The 18060-nt window shown below is 56.4% G+C and overlaps 10 protein-coding genes and 1 non-coding gene across 11 annotated transcripts; 4 read left to right on the plus strand and 7 right to left on the minus strand.

The window, feature by feature from the left end:
• Window positions 1-264: 264 nt before the first annotated feature.
• Window positions 265-1638, plus strand: AGOS_AGR050W (AGR050Wp; the record flags this gene model as incomplete). Its single annotated transcript, NM_211777.2, has 1 exon — window positions 265-1638. The coding sequence occupies one exon, from the start codon at window positions 265-267 to the stop codon at window positions 1636-1638; it is 1374 nt and encodes a 457-aa protein (NP_986715.2).
• Window positions 1639-1855: 217 nt separating this feature from the next.
• On the minus strand, window positions 1856-1949 carry AGOS_AgSNR6U6. Its single transcript, NR_149415.1, has one exon. It is a non-coding gene; the product is annotated as an AgSNR6_U6 (small nuclear RNA).
• Window positions 1950-2407: 458 nt separating this feature from the next.
• Window positions 2408-3094, plus strand: FIN1 (Fin1p; the record flags this gene model as incomplete). The annotated part of the gene is made up of 1 exon (NM_211778.1): window positions 2408-3094. One exon carries the CDS (start codon window positions 2408-2410, stop codon window positions 3092-3094), a length of 687 nt encoding a protein of 228 aa, NP_986716.1.
• A 2-nt stretch (window positions 3095-3096) lies between these two features.
• On the minus strand, window positions 3097-4245 carry REX3 (RNA exonuclease; the record flags this gene model as incomplete). The annotated part of the gene is made up of 1 exon (NM_211779.1): window positions 3097-4245. One exon carries the CDS (start codon window positions 4243-4245, stop codon window positions 3097-3099), a length of 1149 nt encoding a protein of 382 aa, NP_986717.1.
• A 298-nt stretch (window positions 4246-4543) lies between these two features.
• Window positions 4544-5158, plus strand: DPB4 (DNA polymerase epsilon noncatalytic subunit; the record flags this gene model as incomplete). Its single annotated transcript, NM_211780.1, has 1 exon — window positions 4544-5158. One exon carries the CDS (start codon window positions 4544-4546, stop codon window positions 5156-5158), a length of 615 nt encoding a protein of 204 aa, NP_986718.1.
• Window positions 5159-5179: 21 nt separating this feature from the next.
• NYV1 (Nyv1p) lies at window positions 5180-5943 on the minus strand (the record flags this gene model as incomplete). Its single annotated transcript, NM_211781.2, has 2 exons — window positions 5180-5865; window positions 5928-5943. 2 exons carry the CDS (start codon window positions 5941-5943, stop codon window positions 5180-5182), a joined length of 702 nt encoding a protein of 233 aa, NP_986719.2.
• A 741-nt stretch (window positions 5944-6684) lies between these two features.
• Window positions 6685-8193, minus strand: AGOS_AGR055C (AGR055Cp; the record flags this gene model as incomplete). The annotated part of the gene is made up of 1 exon (NM_211782.1): window positions 6685-8193. The coding sequence occupies one exon, from the start codon at window positions 8191-8193 to the stop codon at window positions 6685-6687; it is 1509 nt and encodes a 502-aa protein (NP_986720.1).
• A 900-nt stretch (window positions 8194-9093) lies between these two features.
• On the minus strand, window positions 9094-10515 carry GIS3 (Gis3p; the record flags this gene model as incomplete). Its single annotated transcript, NM_211783.2, has 1 exon — window positions 9094-10515. One exon carries the CDS (start codon window positions 10513-10515, stop codon window positions 9094-9096), a length of 1422 nt encoding a protein of 473 aa, NP_986721.2.
• Window positions 10516-11086: 571 nt separating this feature from the next.
• On the minus strand, window positions 11087-13271 carry IOC2 (Ioc2p; the record flags this gene model as incomplete). The annotated part of the gene is given in 1 exon segment (NM_211784.2): window positions 11087-13271. Coding segments are annotated over 1 exon segment (2184 nt in total).
• Window positions 13272-13701: 430 nt separating this feature from the next.
• On the plus strand, window positions 13702-16917 carry KIN1 (serine/threonine protein kinase KIN1; the record flags this gene model as incomplete). The annotated part of the gene is made up of 1 exon (NM_211785.2): window positions 13702-16917. The coding sequence occupies one exon, from the start codon at window positions 13702-13704 to the stop codon at window positions 16915-16917; it is 3216 nt and encodes a 1071-aa protein (NP_986723.2).
• Window positions 16918-17162: 245 nt separating this feature from the next.
• Window positions 17163-18017, minus strand: INO2 (Ino2p; the record flags this gene model as incomplete). The annotated part of the gene is made up of 1 exon (NM_211786.1): window positions 17163-18017. One exon carries the CDS (start codon window positions 18015-18017, stop codon window positions 17163-17165), a length of 855 nt encoding a protein of 284 aa, NP_986724.1.
• Window positions 18018-18060: the final 43 nt, after the last annotated feature.

Here is an 18060-nt window from a genome sequence, read left to right on the forward strand (position 1 = left end):
CCGAACGTGCTGCTTATAGATGTGATAAGGCATATCCGCCCGTAGGGCGACGCCGAAGCCAGACGCCGAAGCCAAACGCCGGCCAGGGGTCAGGGGCGGTCACGTGCAAATCACTTGACGGTATGGTGAATTTGTAATCGGCTGCGGCCTGCGTGAAAAATAGTGTTACCAGCGCGGCGTCCCGGGTTCTACGGATAGTATTTCAGTAGGGCGCTGAGCGGGTACTGCACTGAGGAGGCGCGAGGAGACAGCAGTCGAGCTACAATGTCTGAGCGCGGGGAGCAGTTTTCCATGGAGCTACCCAACGTGCTGCCGCACGAGAATATGTACCTGGTGCAGATAGGCCACAAGCTGTTCCGCATCAGCGGGGCATCGCTGTCCTCGGACTCGCCGTCGTACTTCACGGAGTACTTCCGGCGGCGAGGGGAGGAGCGGGAGGTCGAGGAGGCGCGGGACGGCAAGGACATCCTGTTCATCGACCGGTCGCCGGAGGTGTTCGAGCTGATCTACAGCCACCTGCAGGGGTACTGCATCACGGTGCGGGACGAGCTGCAGTACACGATGCTGTTTGCGGACGCGATGTACTACAGCCTGCCGCGGCTGCGGGACATGCTGAAGCACTCGGAGTACTACTACACGTGCATCGGGGGGACGTCGTTCAAGATACCCAAGGACCTGCTGAGCGCGCACGGGAACTCGCCGAACTACTTCGACGTGGCGGTGGACTCGCTGTACACGGGGCTGGAGCAGATGTACCTGTCGCGCAAGCCGATCCGGCCGCCGCCGCAGTCGCCGCCGTACGTGGCGCGGTCGCCGGCGCTGTTCAGGGACATCATCGCGCTGCTCAACGGCGCGGAGATCACGATGGATGACCGCAAGCGCAACTCGCTGCTGAAGGAGTGCCGCTTCTACCACTTCCTGAACCTGGAGCAGCGGCTGCTCAAGGCGGAGGTCGGCTACGACCCGTTCTACAAGAGCGAGCTGATCACGATGCAGATCAACGACCTCAGCCCCAAGGGCATCGGCGTCAAGGCCAAGTCCGAGAAGATGGCGGGCTGCCCGGGGCAGGAGCCGGAGGAGCCGCCGGCGGCGGACTCGCAGGACGCGCCGCCGGCCAAGCGCCAGCGGCTGTGCACCGACTGGCACATCTGCAGCTACATGCGGCCCTACCTGGACTCGACCCCGCGCGACCTGATTTTCCAGATCAGCGCGATGGACTGCATCATATACTTCAACAAGCGCAAGAAGACCATCCACGTGAACATCCGCGGCGACACCGCCATCCGGTTTGTGTCCCTGTTCGGCAGCCAGATGCAACAGTACGGCGTCAGCCTGGACTCCTACCGCGACCCCGCACTGACCGACGGTCTCATCATCCCCTGCTGTGTTTCCGTCTGCGACCTGACGGTCAACGGCATCAAGTGCACCAACATCTGCTCGCTGATCGACGAGTGCAAGATCACGGAGAAGATCCCGGACTTCACGCGCGGCGACGGCTGCGTGCCCGGCCTCAAGCTGGTCCTCCTCAAGAGCATGTGGCGCCTGGGTGTGAAGGAGGGAGAGATCATCTTGGTCTGCATCAGGGGCGAGGCCGTCACGGGCGTCAACGAGTTCCACCACAACATCAAGTACCTCTGAGCGTGGCCCGTCCTATTTATAGCGCTACGTTATTTCTGTTCGTGCCATTACGTACCTCGCGTGTAATATTATTATATTTGTGTAGTCTGCCTGCCGCGCGCCTCGAACGCCGGTTTCGCAGCGCGGTCCCCGGACAGATATCCGCATGCTGCGACGCAACCGCGCCCGCCTGCCGCCGCTGCCGCCGCCAGCTGCTTTGCCACCGCCAGCTCTGCAAAAAAACTAGTAAATCTCTTTGTAAAACGGTTCATCCTTATGCAGGGGAACTGCTGATCATCTCTGTATTGTTTCAAATTGACCAAATGTCCAAGCGACCGAAATCGCAAGGACGCCAAGGATGCTATGAAAGCGCTATATGAAAAAAACGGCGCGCACGTGATCAAACGTATAAAAGGATATCAGTCGTCCATCACATGACGTGCCCCGAACTCCGCGCGGGCGTTTCCGGGCGAACATACCGATCTGTGTGGCCAGGAGAGCTCTGATTTTGCTGCGCTAGTTGCGTGGGATCGGCAACAAAGGCATCGTAGCGCAACGACGCGGTACGTATTGCGACAAGGACGGGGAGGGGCGCACAAAGACGGCGCGCTGGCATCGCTTGGCGGCCAGAGCCAGACATGCGGCGAGGCAGTAGCGGCTCGGTGCGGTTTCTGGATGTCTGCGCGAACATGAAGTTCCCGCTGGAAGATGTAAACAAAGTACGTAAATTTCGCATCTTCTCAACCAACTCATGGGCGATAGGAGCAGGCTGACAGACTAGGCAGGCGCAATGCAGCAACCACTGAACGATATCAGCAACCGGGAGGCTGCAACCAGGGGGTCGGACGTGTTCAAGAGGCTGGCGGGGTCGCCGATGCGGAGGGATGGGGCAGCGATGGACAAGCCTGCCATGCGGCTCTCCCCCGGCAAGCACGCGTACCAGACGTCGCCCAAGCGGCTGCTGGCACCCGAGCACCTGCGGAGTCTGACACAGAGCGTGGACCGGCACTTTTTCAACACAGCGCGGGCGACGGGGAGGCCCGGGAGCCGCGACGCGGCGTTCACGGCGTCGCCCACGAAGGGCGATGGCGGCTTCAGCAACATGACGGTGGCGGGCGGCGACGGGTCGTTGAGCCGGATCCGCAACCGCTTCTCGCCGGTGAAGGAGCGCAAGCCGATCCTGGCGTCCGAACAGGAGGACGGGGCGGCGACGCGGCAGAATCTCCTTGCCAAGTTGCAGCGCGAGGAGGACGTGACGCAGGTGACGCGGCGGAACACGCGGCAAAACTCCGAGGCATCGAGGTACAAGGTGGGCAAGAGCCAGATCGTGACCCGCAGCAGGAACGTCAAGTTCGAGCTTCCAGAAGATAGGATGATCGCGATTGAGTTACAGAACCTTAAGCAGCTTATACACACGCTAATTGAGAGGCAGGACCAGCTTGAAGACAGGCTCACGCGGCTGGAGGAGCAGCCGTAGGGCTACCACGTCTTGCGGTCGAGCGGGATGCCCAGCTTATGCTTGACGACGTCCATTGCTGCAATGGCGTCCTCTGAGCTGTCGTGCTCGCCCGTCTGGATCCGTCTACTGAGCTCCTGAAAGGCTAGATTCCGGAGGGAGGACTTGAACTTACCATTCGGGTATAATATAGCTGTATCAATAATTTTATCATGTATAATCCGTAATACGTTCAGGTCGTTTTCCAGGCCGTGGCCAATCAGTATGCTGTTCTCGTTAATCATCGCCGGCGACAAAAATACCTCCCTCGCCTCCTCAAATGTCTTCGCCACAGCGCGGTCTATCTCGTGGACGCCGCTGAACTGGGTGTTGAGGTCGATGATCTCGCCCAGTGGCTGCACGATCTCGTCAAAGAGCACGGCGTTTGTCCAGAACTCGACCACCGTCAGACGGATCAGCTCGTACCCGCAGGAAGTGTATGCCATCTCGCAGTCCAGCGCCAGCACGTTCGTCTCGCCCTCCACCCCGCGCGTGTTGCGGAACGGCAACAGCTTCGACATGGCGGCGTACGTGCAGGGCCGGAACACGTGGTGCTCCAGCGTTTTGCACCCCAGCGCAAACGGCGTGCAGGAGGTGCCTATCTCGCCACAGCAGCGGTACTGGAATGTCCGCATGTCCTTGTTATACTGCTCCTTCAGCACGTGGAACTGGCACTGCGTGGGCACCATGATGTCGCGCACATCGAACTTCTTCAGGCACCTGACACACGTCTCCAGACCCTCTTTCTCCTCCGCCGCGCTCTCCAAAGCGTCCTGCGCCGTGACATAGCCATTCTCGGACAGCACCTGCTCGCTCAGCACCAGGTTCCGTAGCGCGGCCAGCACCTCTGCCTTACTCACCTGCGGTGCCGGCGCCTCGTATCGCCCCTGTCGATTCAGGTTACCTTTGTGCCGCGCGATGTCACGCAGTAGCAAGCTCGCATTGAACATGTACCCGTGCTTCGAGCTGGACCGCTTGGCCACCTCGTGCTCCCATTGCACGGCCAGACCCTCCAGGTTGGCCTTCCGCGGTCTATATTTCTGGAGCTGTTCAAGTATCTTATGGATCACTTTCATCCGGCCCTCGTATGGGGCAGGCTGCATCCGCATATCTACAGGGCGCAGAACAGCCATTCTGCTGTCTCACCAAGCTGCCGAAGTACTGCGTCAGAACCCAATATACCCCAGTGTCCTTTTATTCGCTACTTGTGCCATCTTCAGAAACCGTGAAGATGAGGCAAGTGGGGCGATGGGCTCGAACGATAAAAAAGCAACGGCAGCAAAGAACGTATAAAATGCCATTTGCTGCTCGGCATCACCAGGAACCCCCAGCGTTGGTCAGCGGATAGGTGGGCTAGAGGAGACTCATAGCAAGTGTGCAGCACTAGTAGATCATCTATAGAGCGTTTTCTTTACCTTGTGTGTGTATTTTATGGTCTGCGGCGAGAGTAACGCGGCGGCCATCTCCGCGAAATATGTTGACAACGATCCCCTTCAGCGGCCAGCAGCCAGGGCAACGCCGGCGAACGAGAGTCATATCTGCGATCTAATGCCTCCCAAGGGTTGGAAGAAGGACGCACAGGGGAACTACCCCACAACGTCATACATAAAAGAGCAGGAGAAGCTAACGGTTGATGACTTGCTCTTCCCGAGGTCCATTATTACATCGCTGGCCAAGGACGCGGTACACCAGGCCGTGCAGACCGCGGAACAGGATCCGCGCGTGATGCTGTCGAAGGACGCGTCGCTGGCGTTGCAGCGGTCGTCGACAGTGTTTGTGAACCACCTGCTGATGCATGCACGTCAGATCGCACAGAGTAACGACCGCAAGTCCTGCAGCGGGGAGGACGTGCTGAAGGCGCTGGACCAAATCGGACTGGCGGGCTTTGAATCCGTGGTGCGAGAGCGGGTTGTGGAGTACGAGAAGGAGGTGCAGCGCCGCCGCGCGGAAAAGACGCCGGCTGCGGACGAGGGGCAGGCCGAGGAGGGTGACGCCGCGGACGAGGAGGAGGGCAGTCACAAGCGCGCGAAGCTTGACGAGCATTAACGAACCATTGGGGAGCGGGTCCTATATATGTAGTATCATCCATAGTATAAATAGGGCACAGAGGCCAACAGACACGCTAACGGTCCAGAACTTTATATTATTCCACCACATCTTGCGCTTAATGCGGACAGCCTTGCGCTGGAAATTGAAGCTGGATTGGTTCAGCTGGGACGTCTGGTCTACCAGCAGGGAAATGCGCTCCTGGCGCTGCAGAAACTTGTCGATGTTGTCGTTCATCACACTGACAATGGTCTGCAGGTCTTGGTCTGTGGCGTTGCTGCTGGTGGGATCGTGGTATGATAACAGCTCCTGATGGAATTCCTTGAGTATTGCGTCCAAGTTCCGGTGCAGCACCGCATCGTCGGAGGTCTCCATCGCCTTTAGCCTCGTCAGCGCGCGCAGAGGCAGGATTTTGGGCGTACCTACCGACGCAAAGCACACAAGCACCTGGCCCGCATCATTCGTCGTGTAGTAGCAATCATAACCGTCGATGAACGTCATTGTAGTCTTGATCACTTTGTTTCCCGTCAGTCGGACGACCTTTGGGATCACAACCTCATGCACCAGATTATGGAACGACTCCTGCGTAACGTCTTTGTGCGCCCTATTGGACACGGCTCCATAGCCGGCAGAGCCGGCTGTCGCATCATGATACCACTGACATCGCGTAGTGCTCTTGTCACGGTTAACTATTTCGACAAAGGTTACTGGGAACAGCACGTATTAGTGGTCTTGTCTAGCTGAGTATATTGCAACACAGAATACTTACAGCTGTAGTTCTTCATGGACATAGTAAACAATCCTTCGATGCTACTAAGTGGCCCCAGTCAACAACATGCAGCTTTTGGCTGTGTTTCGTGAGATGAATAAGTACTGCCAATTTGCCTCTTCAAATGCCATTTTAATATCCCAGCCATAGTTACCAACAAAAGGCCTATCATGTGACGACTTGAGAAACTATTCCTAGAGGGCAAACGGGGAGGATCCAGCCCCATGTAATAACAGGTACCATACGGGAAAGGGCTACTCGGCGGTCTGGTGACCCAGGTTACAGGCTTGGCTGAGAGCTCATCACATTGCTAGACTGACAATGAAACTCTGAGAATATCAATCAATACACATAATTTGAAAGAACGAGTGGTGGAGCACTAGTCGCACGTTCCGATAGGCAGTAGGCTAGACACGAGTTTGGCAGCTAGTAGGGGGCTTTCATAAAATAAAGCCCCTATCGCCCGTGCAGATTGCCTTCCGATGGTTGCACTACCAGTCCAGAATCCGCAAGAGGATATTCATAGGCATGTGACCGTAACTTTACGAGAGGACTTCTACTGTAGTGACGGGACTACGACGACTGAGACCAGATCGTAGGTGTTCGGGGTTACTGTATAGGGGCCATAAGTCAGCGAGTCGCCCGGCAGTCATGCTACCTCGGAGTAAGCTATGTATATCTGATTCGGTTCTCGACAGCCGGCCGAGGCGGGGAAATAAAAACTACAAAAGCCCTACTCAGTATCTCAGACAGGGAACTATGGGGCAAAATGGGGGACCTGCACGCAAGTAGTGGCGTCCTCCGGCCAAGTAAAATAGCCATTATCAATCAGTTCTTCCACCGATACTGCACGCTTATTTGTCTGCTTCAGATACTCGATGTAGGCCTCCTTCAGAGGTTTGAGTGCCGCACGCAGCTTTATGTGATTGCCCGTCCATTCAACCCCAAAGTGACCTCCGGCGCCCGCATGCCTAATTTCCATATTTAATCTTTGACTGTGTTGTATATCATGGGGGAAAAGCAGGTCGTGGTACTTGATGCCACGACCGTTGTTTTCTAATGTCCATTCATGGTACTTCCACTGGACTTCTTCGGATGGCAGGGAGATGCGGCCGCTCCACACTCTAGCCAGCCATGAGCCCTGGGTTTCGCTCAGCCGAATTGGCAGCACATACCGGGGCAAACCAAGGAACGCCAGCGTGGGAAGTCTAATGGATAACATATGGTTGTACAAGTCTGTTACCTTGTCACCCTCTGTGATTAATTGGCTCATGACACGGTTTCCGTGTTCGCCCTCTTTCGCAGACGAGGGAAGGAACGGAACAGACTTCAGGTACCCAGTGCAAAACAACAACTTTTCTACGTTCTGTATCACCTGCCCGTCGACCAATTCCACTGTTTTGGACGCTGGGTCTAGCCTCTTGATGTCAGCAACATCCTTAATGTTTGAATCGGACCCGCCTGGCAACAACGATTCAGAACGCTTCGACTTGTAGATCGGACGCTTCAGGCAGCGTGCCAGTTCATATGAAATGTCAGACCCCGAGGCATTATTGCCTACAACTATGATTTCACCCTTCACGTCTAGGAAGTCCTCAGGAGCGTCGAAATCAATGGAGTGTGAGATGGAACAAGGGTAAGTTTCGTGCCAGCTTTTGAGGCCTGGGCGGTCCGGTATGAAGGGCATATTGTAGTAGCCAGTAGCCACCGCTACTGCATCGACCTCTATCGCCCTGGTCGTATTGTCGAGTAAGTTGGTCGTGAGGACGCTGTATTTCGCTCTGGCATCGTCGTAGCTAACCTTGGTCACTTCGGTGTTGAATTGCACGTACTTCTTGATCGGCCGGCAGAACTGCAGTATGTGTTCTAGAACCTGTTCTCTGGTAGGAAACAGCGGCGTGCCCTCTGGGAAGCTGATGCTCCGATATTGCATAAGATCCCGCGGCACGTTGGTGTCCAGGTAGCGGTACGCCGCGGTCTGGAACGCAGGCCGCCCGTCCTTCGTAAGCTGCGGCCGCATCTGAAGCCGGGCGTTCTCGCACGGTACTGCTGCGGCGCAGGTGACCCCATGGTGCTTCAGCAACGGCTTCGTGTAGTTCCAGAGCCCGCCAAATTGTTCCCGCCTCTCGAACACATGGATTTGATCGAAGCTCCCCTCCTTCACGAGCGCCTTCGTAACCCCGGCGCCGTATGGTCCTGCTCCGACGACCGCCACAGACCGTATGTGACCAGGGCGTAGCTTATATTGGACACCACTTAGTCGCATCGCTGCTTCCTTCCAATCCGAATGCGATACTTCAGTGCTCAGTGCCTCCAAGCTGACACCCCTACGTAGGAAACCAAGTACTACACCTCGAGCATCAGTTAGCTTGTCTGGCGCAATAATCCTTATATGGAAGATAGCGGGATCGCGCTCTGATTCGCTAGCAGATCTCACGTGAATCGGATATCTGCTCAACGGCCAATTCTCGTATATTCTGACGAGATCTTGGCGTCAATTACGTGCACTTTGGCCGAAGCCTTCGCACGAGCTTCTACGATACAGAATGCTGCCAGGTGCATCTTAAAAAGCGGGTTTACAGTGAGCCCTCCGTCCTTCAGGGCACCAGCCCCTAACTGTACATAGTTTCTGTTATGTAGTTTGCCTTTCCTCGCGATGCCTGCCTCTTGTGGAACAAAAACAGGCGGTAGAAGGAAATTCCCGTGCGTCATCGGTATCGGACGGCGTCTGCCTGGATCTGCGGAGTAGCTTTATGAGCCATTAGTGAGGAACGCCAGTTTCGACGACAGATTTAGTCTTTTCTGTGTTCCTGCAAACAGGCTTGGAATGTATCAGCGCGCTGGCGCAGCGACAGGCGACACCGCTTCACATAGGGAGAGGCCACCCACTGAACACGCGGTGCACTGTCAGGGGGCGCAGCGTACTGCCTACAATGGTATCGTCCGCAAACGGCAGGCCAACCGGCAGAGCGGGCATTTAGATCTAAATTTATCAGCCCATGGACGGATGGATTTACGGCAGCGTGTCGCCGCAGCACGGGGCACGCCAGACTGCGAGGTGGCAAATAATTCACATAGCAACCTGCATTATAAACATCCCAAGTCATTAAACTTACTAAATATTGTTGCGTAACCAAAAGCACCGTGTATCATCATCTTCATAGTCTTAGCTGAACCTACTGTCGCACCAGCCCTTTACTACGTATTGTATCTCCCTTTTACAATGCTTGCCCACTGCCAGTTTTCCGCACGGGCGTAGCATGAAGTCTTTGCCGCCTTTGTACCACGGCTTGACGTCTGACTCTACGCGGACCAACGAGGTAGACGGAGTGCACCCGGGACCGGAGTCATCCTCGCTCGCGTGTCCAGAGACAAATTTGAGGTTCCACGGAGCATTCACGCCATGCAAATCCTGCCGTAGAATGTTGCACATGTCAGTCCACAGCTTGCGGCGTGTAATCAGCGCGAGCTTGATCTGGTACGGCGAGACGTTTTCGTGTTTGTGAGGGATATTCAGGTTCCAAATTTCCTCGTATGATAGCTTAGTTAGTACGTGCTCGTCCACGTTTAGATCAGGTAGCAAGCTCTTGAGCTTACAGGATAGCTCCAGGGCGTAGAGTCGCAGAAAATTAGGGTTTAACGAGGACTGGCGCGTGCGTCGATTGGGGAGGTGCATCTCAAGCCAGTTCTCCTCTTTATCTATAATCTTGGTAATTTGCGTAGCGTCGTTATCACCGGATGCCCAGTGCTCCAGTTCGATAGTGTCGAGAATGGGCCGCGTGCGTGTGCCCGAGGAGTGCGGCTCCATCATCATACCCACGTTTCGCATTTCGTCGATGGTCAGTTCCACGGACGCCCTCCGAAACGGAGCCACTGGCTGCCGCCTGGTGCGCCGTTGGTACACTGGTGGGTATAATTGGACGATGTCCGCTGCCGACCACACGTCTTGAAGATCCAGGTCCTGGGGATTGACACACTTGACATGCGGCAGCCCTAGGTTATAAACAGTGGACTCCAGGCCGCCGCAGCCCGGCGCCTGACTGTTTTCGTCGCCGATCTCGGTGAGCGGGTGGCCGAAGCTGGCGTCGCTGCGCACCTCCTCCACGTCCTCGTCCCCGTTGTCGCCCTCCTCGGCAGATGTAAACCACAGCGCGTCATCGCGCAATCGCGGTTCGCCGAGTAGCGGCGGTCCGTTGCTGCGCCTTCGCCTCCGTGAGGCCGACGAACTTGACGTACTGCTGAAACTCGTGTCACGGCGTTTCCGGCTCGGTGCCGCGCTGCCGCTGCCCAGCGAGCCGCTGGATATCGACGTGGGCGCGTTGTTGAACTTGCGAATCTGCGACATCACCGACGACATCGACGGCGTAAGGGCCAGGCCCGGCGCCGAGGCCCGCACCGCAGCAAGCCGCTCCAGCGCGCCGCCCTCGTCGTCCAGTCCATCGGCCCCGCTCCCCAGCTCCGCAAGCTGCGATATCGCCTCCACGTCCGCAAACTGCACGTCGCCCTGCCTCACCACGTCCGCCAGAAGCGCGTGCCGCCGGGACTCTTGTTCCGGTACAACCGGGCTTTTAGCAGCCTGCTTTATCATAGTCTTCTCTTGTACCCGTGCTCTATACCGCCCGCGCTCATTGGTGTTTCCGCTGTGCCCTTGCACACTTAATCGGAAGCTTTGTTCTTGTGCAGTGCTCGGTCCGCGTGCGACAGTAATCTCGATGTCCGTCGTTTGTACTTGTATAATACGTCTCCCTGTGCGACTGCCCGTGTACGACCCAAGCCTGTGTGCATCGACAGCTGCGCAGCGGGTGACATTATCCGTCCGTGGGCGATGCCGTATGGGCAGCTCTATATATACTAGGGGCAGGTCTGCCCGCGTACCCCAGATTCCGTTGGGCAAATGAGCGGAAATCGCCCTTCCCCGGCTGCGCGGTACTGCTACGTGCTGTTACACCGTTGCTAGGGACCAGCAGTAGATTACATAGATTACTAAACCTCGTAGGCAGCGGGATTCGTGTACCTCATCGGGATGTCCTGCGCAGGGTAGGTCATGGGCACACAGGCCAGCAAAAGAAATTCGGCGAAGGCTCGAGAAGGCCACCGCCGTGGGTGGCGCGGCCGGCGGCCAAATATATACAGTATAAACTGTCATGCGACTTCTATCATTAGGCGTAGGTGTCTGTTGGATAAGAGGCACCGCTGCTAGCCACGCTGGCCGGGCTACGCTGGCTGTGCGACGGTGGATTGGCGTCGTCGTGGTCGTTAGTGCCTTCGGGCTGTGCGGGACGCAGGGTCTCCGGCTGGGGCTCATGCTTGGCCGTAGCCGGGGCCTGTGCATGGGGAAGCAGGCCTGTTCTGGCGGGGCCCGGCAGCTGCGTAGGCAGGATGTGAGTGGCCGGGCTGGGGCGGTGGACCTGCCAGGATGCAAGCTGCGGCTGGTGCAGGGGGTACTGGTCACGTGACTGTGCGACCGGCACTGCGTGCTGGGAGAGCAACGTGGCGACGGGCTGCTGCTGGCGGTGGAAGAGGACTTGGCGTCGCTTCTCCTCCTTGAGGCGCTTGCGGCGCTCGCGCTCCTCAGCCTGCTTGCGTTCCCGCAGGCGTGTGGCGGTGAGCTCGTCGCGGAAGGAGGCACGTAGGGTGCGTTCCAGGGCGGCGACGCACCAGGAGCACAAAAACGGTTCCGCCTCACCGACGGGGCGGCGGCGGGCCGTTGGTCTGTCTGGGTCCTGGTAGGGGTCTGCGGCCGCGCCGCGCCGTGAGGCGCGGCGCGTGGGGGCAGGCCCAGGGGGCACGAGGGCAAAATTGTGAGAGTCCTTGCCCGCGGCCAGCAGCTCAATCGCTGCGGGGTGCTGGCAGTCCCAGTGCTGCCAGCGGAGGCATTGGTCGCAGCAGACCAGGGCCTGCTGCAGCGCGGGGCTCTCTAGGCCCGGGCTAACCTCCTCTACTCCACAGGGGCACTGGAAGTACCAGTCCTTGCTGTCCTCGTGGACGTCCTCGACCGGGATGCCGTGGCTAGCGAGCCGGTCGAAGTCAGTCTTGGTGATGCAGTATTCATCGGGAAGCTCGTTGCAGGGCACGGCCAGGGGCCGCGCCGGCTCCGCGACAGGGACGACAGGCGCCAGGAAGCCCTGCCCCTGCTCCAGCGCGTAGCGCTCCGCCGGCGTCAGGAGCTCGTCGCCGCCCGCCTCGGGCGTGGCGGCCTCGTTGCGGCGCCGCATCTTCTCGATCTTAGCGTCGCTCTCGAAGCGCTCCCACAGCACCGTCCACAGCGCGTCCTTGGTCTTCTTGGCACGCTTGGCCACGAGCTTGCTCCGCAGCCGCAGGAAGCGGTCGCGCTCGTCGAGCTTGCTGTGCCAGTCGTCCTCCACCTGCCGTCGCTGCGTCTCCTCCTCGCGCGCGACAAGGCGTGAGTGACGAGCGCTTTCTGCGCGTGATCAGCTCCTGCATCGAGCGCTCCTTCACGAGCCCCGCCCACAGCTTCGCGCCGTACACCTCGTTCTCCGCGGCGTACGGCAGCAGCTCGCAGAAGAACTCGCGGAACTCCCCCTCCTCCAGCTCTTGCACGTACGCCAGAAACGTCGGCCAGTTGTACGCCAGCACCTCGTACTCCACCTCGATATCCTTCAGATACGCGTCCAGCTCGCTCGAGTAGTCGTAGTGCGCCAGCTCCACTGCGCCGCCCGGGTCCTCGTAGCGCACCGTGCAGTTGCGCAGCTTCACCGGGATCCGTAGTCCCACGCCCTTGCGCGGTACCACGCGCTTGCGCACCACCTTGCTCCCCGGCAGCACTAGCACCGACGTCTGCTCGTCCTCCCAGATCTGCGGAAACTGGAACAGCGCCTCGTGGTTCGTCACGTAGTTGCGGAACGCGATGCTGCGCCGCTCCGCCAGCTTGATCAGCCGGTACACGACCTCGAACTGCGCGCTCACCCCCAGCGCCGCAAACTCCGCGTCCCCATCGTAGTCCGCGACCGCGCCCCGCAACAGCGGCTTCACCACCGCGTCCCAGTCCTCCACCTCTGCCGCCTTGCTCTGCGACACCGCCCGCAGCAGCTGCTCCTGCACCTCGCGGAAGACGCCCTCCCCGACCCCGACGTCCGCCAGCATCAGCCGCTCGTCAAACCGCACCTCCTTCCACAGCGGCTTTCCCGCCTCCGTCCAGTAGCTCGCGCACACGTTGTACAGCCACCCCACGCTGTACGTGTAGCTCCACTGCCGCGCCAGCTCTGCCGGCACTGGCACCCCCTCTCCGCCCACCTTGCGCAGCTGCTGCGCCGTCTCCTCCCCCACATATGCCTCCCAGTCCACGCTGCGCTTCCCACGCTTATTTCTACTGCTGCTTCCCATCGTCGTTCGCAACACACGCTCGTCAACTCCTGCAGATGGCCTGATCTCGTCGCCTTAATACTGCCTCAGTCACTACTATAACCCAAGGCATTTCACCATTTTTCAAGCTCCCACGTTTCTTTTTTGGAGAACCGTTGAAGATCACTGTGAACGACGAAACTGGTGGCAAAAGGGGCGAGCAGTGAGACGAATGACAACAAATCACACCAAGCCACGGTAAACAAGCAGGCTAATACGCAAGTATAGGGCCAGAGGCGACCAAGCAAGGACGCCAGGAAGGATATTAGGCAGCGACCAGCGAGTGGTAGGTGCGGCCGGCAGCTTTCAGAAATTGGGGCTGCAATAGAGCGTTTGTTAGGGGTTCGGCAAGCGGCACAGCCAGGACGGGCGGGCGCACGGCAGGACGTGAGCGCTGGCGCGGAGAGGGAGGATGCCATCGTCCACACAGGACTACCACGTCAATAGCCAGTTTCGGATGGGCGGGAGCCCGCAAGCAGCGGTCGCGCCGGCGACTCCGCGGATGATGGGGAAGGCGGGCGAGGAGGAGCGGCGGATGCCGAAGCCGTTCCACCGGAAGTCGCTGGGGGACTGGGACTTTTTGGAGACGGTAGGCGCGGGGTCGATGGGGAAGGTGAAGCTGGCAAAGCACCGGTACACAAACGAGCTGTGCGCGATCAAGATTGTGAACCGCGCGACGAAGTCGTTCATGCATAAGCAGCAGCTGCAGGGGCTGCCGCCGCCGGCGACGGAGGAGGAGCTGCTCGAGCGGCGCAAAAAACTGGAGAAGGAGGTGTCGCGGGACAAGCGGACGATCCGGGAGGCGTCGCTGGGGCAGATCCTATACCACCCGCACATCTGCCGGCTTTTCGAGATGTGCACCATGAGCAACCACTTCTACATGCTGTTCGAGTACGTGTCGGGGGGGCAGCTGCTGGACTACATCATCCAGCATGGCTCGCTGCGGGAGCGCCACGCGCGGAAGTTTGCGCGGGGGATTGCGTCTGCGCTGCAGTATCTGCATTTGAACAACATAGTGCACAGGGACCTGAAGATCGAGAACATCATGATTTCTTCCTCGGGTGAGATACGGATAATTGACTTCGGGCTGTCGAACATGTACGACCCCAAGAAGCAATTGCATACTTTCTGCGGGTCCCTGTACTTCGCTGCCCCGGAGCTGTTGAAGGCGCACCCCTACACCGGGCCAGAAGTCGATATATGGTCGTTTGGTGTTGTGCTCTATGTTCTCGTGTGCGGGAAGGTGCCGTTTGACGATGAGAATGCCAGCGTTCTGCATGAGAAGATAAAACAGGGCAAGGTGGAGTACCCCCAGCACTTGTCCATCGATGTTATTTCGCTACTGTCCAAGATGTTGGTAGTTGATCCGTACAAGAGGGCCACCCTGAAGCAGGTGGTGCACCACCAGTGGATGCAGAAAGGCTACGATTTTCCGCCTCCGTCGTATCTACCGCCATGTGTACCCCTCACGCCGGATCGTATCAACATGGATATCATTACCGAGATGTACAGGTTGGAACTGATTCACGACGTTGCAGAAACAGCCCAATGGTTGGAGAAGATCATAACTTCTCCTGAGTATTTGGAGCTTTCGAGACAATATTGGGAGAACGCTGCTAACATGAAGCCAGAGGACGCTCCGATCAGGGGCTATAGCCCATTGTTATCCATGTACCACCTGGTGGATGAAATGCTTAAGCGGAAGCGTTCAAAGATGCAAAAGAGAGGGCAAGCATCTGCTCAAACGCCTGCGACTGCGGGTGCCAATTCAGGTCTTCCTTCGTCCGCCGCTTTAATATCTGCTGACACTACCTCTGCCGGTTCGTATGCATCAACGGCCGCCGGACCGCAAAAGTTGGCAGCAGCGGTAACTCCAGAGAACTCAGATCGGATGTCTGGTCCACATGTTCTAGTCTCGCAATTGGACTCGGAGAAAAGTAGAACATTACAGCCTGCGGTCTCGCCACATGACGAAACATCCTCGACATATATCACAGTTACGACCCCATCCAAACAGAAGCAAAACGTACTTGTTCCGCCTAGGTTGGCTATACCTGAACAGGCACATACCACCACTCCAAGAAAAGCAATAAATGTTGATGGAGAGATTGATCAGAAGGTCCTGTCACCGACTCCTCAGTCTCACGACTTCGAGACCAGCAACAAATACTCAACTACTAGTAATGCTACCCATTCCGCAGCAGTTTCTGCTGGCTCAACAGAAAAGCAAAACTTTGGTTCCTTATTTAGGAGATTTTCCCAACGTCATCGGCACACTACCTCGCAAGGTGGGTCCCAGTGCGCCTATCATCCAGAAGTTAATACTCTGCAGTCATCTGCTCAGTACCAGACCTCTAAGACCAGCACCCAAGCTGCAAAGACGAAAACCCACACGCGTACAGTATCAGAATATACCCCGGCATCCAAATATGCGAATATGGGTCCCCCCGCGGCTGCTGATAGTACGAGGAGTACTACTAACTACTTAGAGGCACGATCGCCACTGCCTGCACTCCCAGTGAACGCCGAATCTCTGGTTAAGGAACAACAAAGATTGCAGGACAATTTACAAGGGCTGGACATTTCTGGTGGTGGCCAGTCATCTCATGCAAACAATAATAGGAACAGTACTAGCTCGTATAATAATAACGGTCCAGAAGTTATTGATGAGGACAAACCATTGAGGCAATTGAGTGTTCCTAAGGGCAGAAAGCTACACCCTTCGGCTAGAGCCAAGTCCGTTGGCCATGCTCGTCGCGAATCGTTGAAGTTTATGCGACCAGCGATTGCAAGCCAGCTATCGCCGCAGGACATCAATGATGAAGGCTTCTTGGAACAGGGTAGTGATACGGAATCTGAAAATATATTTGGTGGATCATCCAGTGGTGCTGTAGCCAGTGTGGATGAGGAGTTGACCGATAAGCAAATTTTGGAATTGGCAGCTAGGGCTCCGCCTGGGTCAATGCCATCTATCGACTATCCACGTTCTTTGTTTTTAAAAGGGTTCTTCTCGGTACAGACGACGTCTTCCAAGCCCTTGCCTATCGTTAGATATAAAATCATATCGACGTTAAAGAAGTTGAATATTGAATTTAAAGAAGTCAAGGGAGGCTTCGTGTGTGTTCATAGACAATCTTACATGACCAACAGGGCTTCTCCAACTCAGCCAAACATTTTTGTTACAGATTCAACTTCCATAACCTCGAGTACCAATGGAACAGCTTCTTCAACACATAGAAGACAACTATCGGTACCTTCACGCCATAATTCTCTCAGGCGCCAACAACAAGCCGGCGCCAACAACTTGGGCACGAGTATGCACGAGAGAACATCGTCTACTGCGTCTCATTCAATTGCAGGTAGCGGCTGCATTACGGAGGAATTATCCACTGCATCTTTGGAGTCGTTACACGGAGACGATATTTTGACAACTTCGAAGGCTCAACACATGAATACGAAAGACTTGGAGATGCAGCTACAAAAGGAAAGACCCCCTCTAAAGTTTGAGATCCACATTGTCAAGGTGCGTATCGTTGGTTTGGCGGGCGTCCATTTTAAAAAGGTCTCTGGAAATACCTGGATGTACAAAGAATTGGCTTCGCATATTTTAAAGGAATTGAATTTGTGAGAAGTTTGTTGATAGTTGTTTACTCTAAAATTCTTTCTCAAATACTTCCTTTTAGATAGAGTCAGAACAATACTTATATTACATTTTATTCTAATCATTTCATTTTTTTATATCGTCTTGATGCGTTAGGACCGCTCTAAGCCGTTGTGTGGGATATCAAAACCATCTTTCGTTACCGAATTATAAACACACAAATACTATAGATATACACATAAGTAAGATTGACAAGCAGCGCAATCCCGAAGTTACGGTTTAGCAGCTGCCGAAAGCAGATTCTCTAGTTCTCTATTTGCCAGTAACAGTAGCTCGATGTCCTCTGCGATATACCTGAGGAGTACATGCTTTGGAATGCGCTTACCATCGCCCGGCGCTCGCTTCTTACGCACACGGTCCTCCGTGCAAGCACGGGGACCTCTTAGACAACTTATTTCTAAATCTGTCGGTCTAGGGAAGCGAACCATAGAAATCAGATCGTCAAATGCCTGCCGGAAGATCGTACGGCGCTGTTTTTCGCAGTACACATGCTTCCACCTTCGCACTTTCGCACGATTGGAACGTATCTCGTTAGGGATTTCATGCTCCGGAATTTTGATTTCCGGCAGCGAAATGGGGTTTGGTCGGTAATCGTCATTATTCGCGTCCTCTGAAACTGGTTCCGGAAGCGTCGGCTGTGAAAGCGTTGCCGGCGTCAGACTTGGTGGCGAAAAAGCTGTATGGGAAAGTGAAGGCTCTGTCTGCAAGGTCGATTCGTCAAGATGCAGCTGTGGTGCAGGTAAAGTACTCTTTGGTGACGGCATCAGACTGTTGAGGAAGTTCTCTATCGCATATGATTCGTCCACACTAAGTAGGTTGTGTGGCAGCATTCCCCGCACACCACCGTCATCCAAACCCAATTCATCCCGGCCGCTCTCCCCGAACTGCAGCCCTGCATCGCCAAATGTGCCGTCGCACCCGTGCAGCGGCAGCCCCTCTTCTTCGAGCAGTTCCACTGTACCGTAGATCATGTTGTACGCGGTCTCGAAGTCGATATCCAGATCCACATCCAGCAGTTCTTCCACCGTCTGGTGGGAACGGCTGCCAGCCTTGCTACCCTTATCCATAGCAATCGCTTCGCTATCCTTCTCAAGGCCCTCTGACCATCCA

The sequence above is a fragment of the Eremothecium gossypii genome, chromosome VII, assembly GCF_000091025.4.
Source record: "Eremothecium gossypii ATCC 10895 chromosome VII, complete sequence".
In the NCBI taxonomy this organism is placed as follows: Eukaryota; Fungi; Ascomycota; class Saccharomycetes; order Saccharomycetales; family Saccharomycetaceae; genus Eremothecium; species Eremothecium gossypii.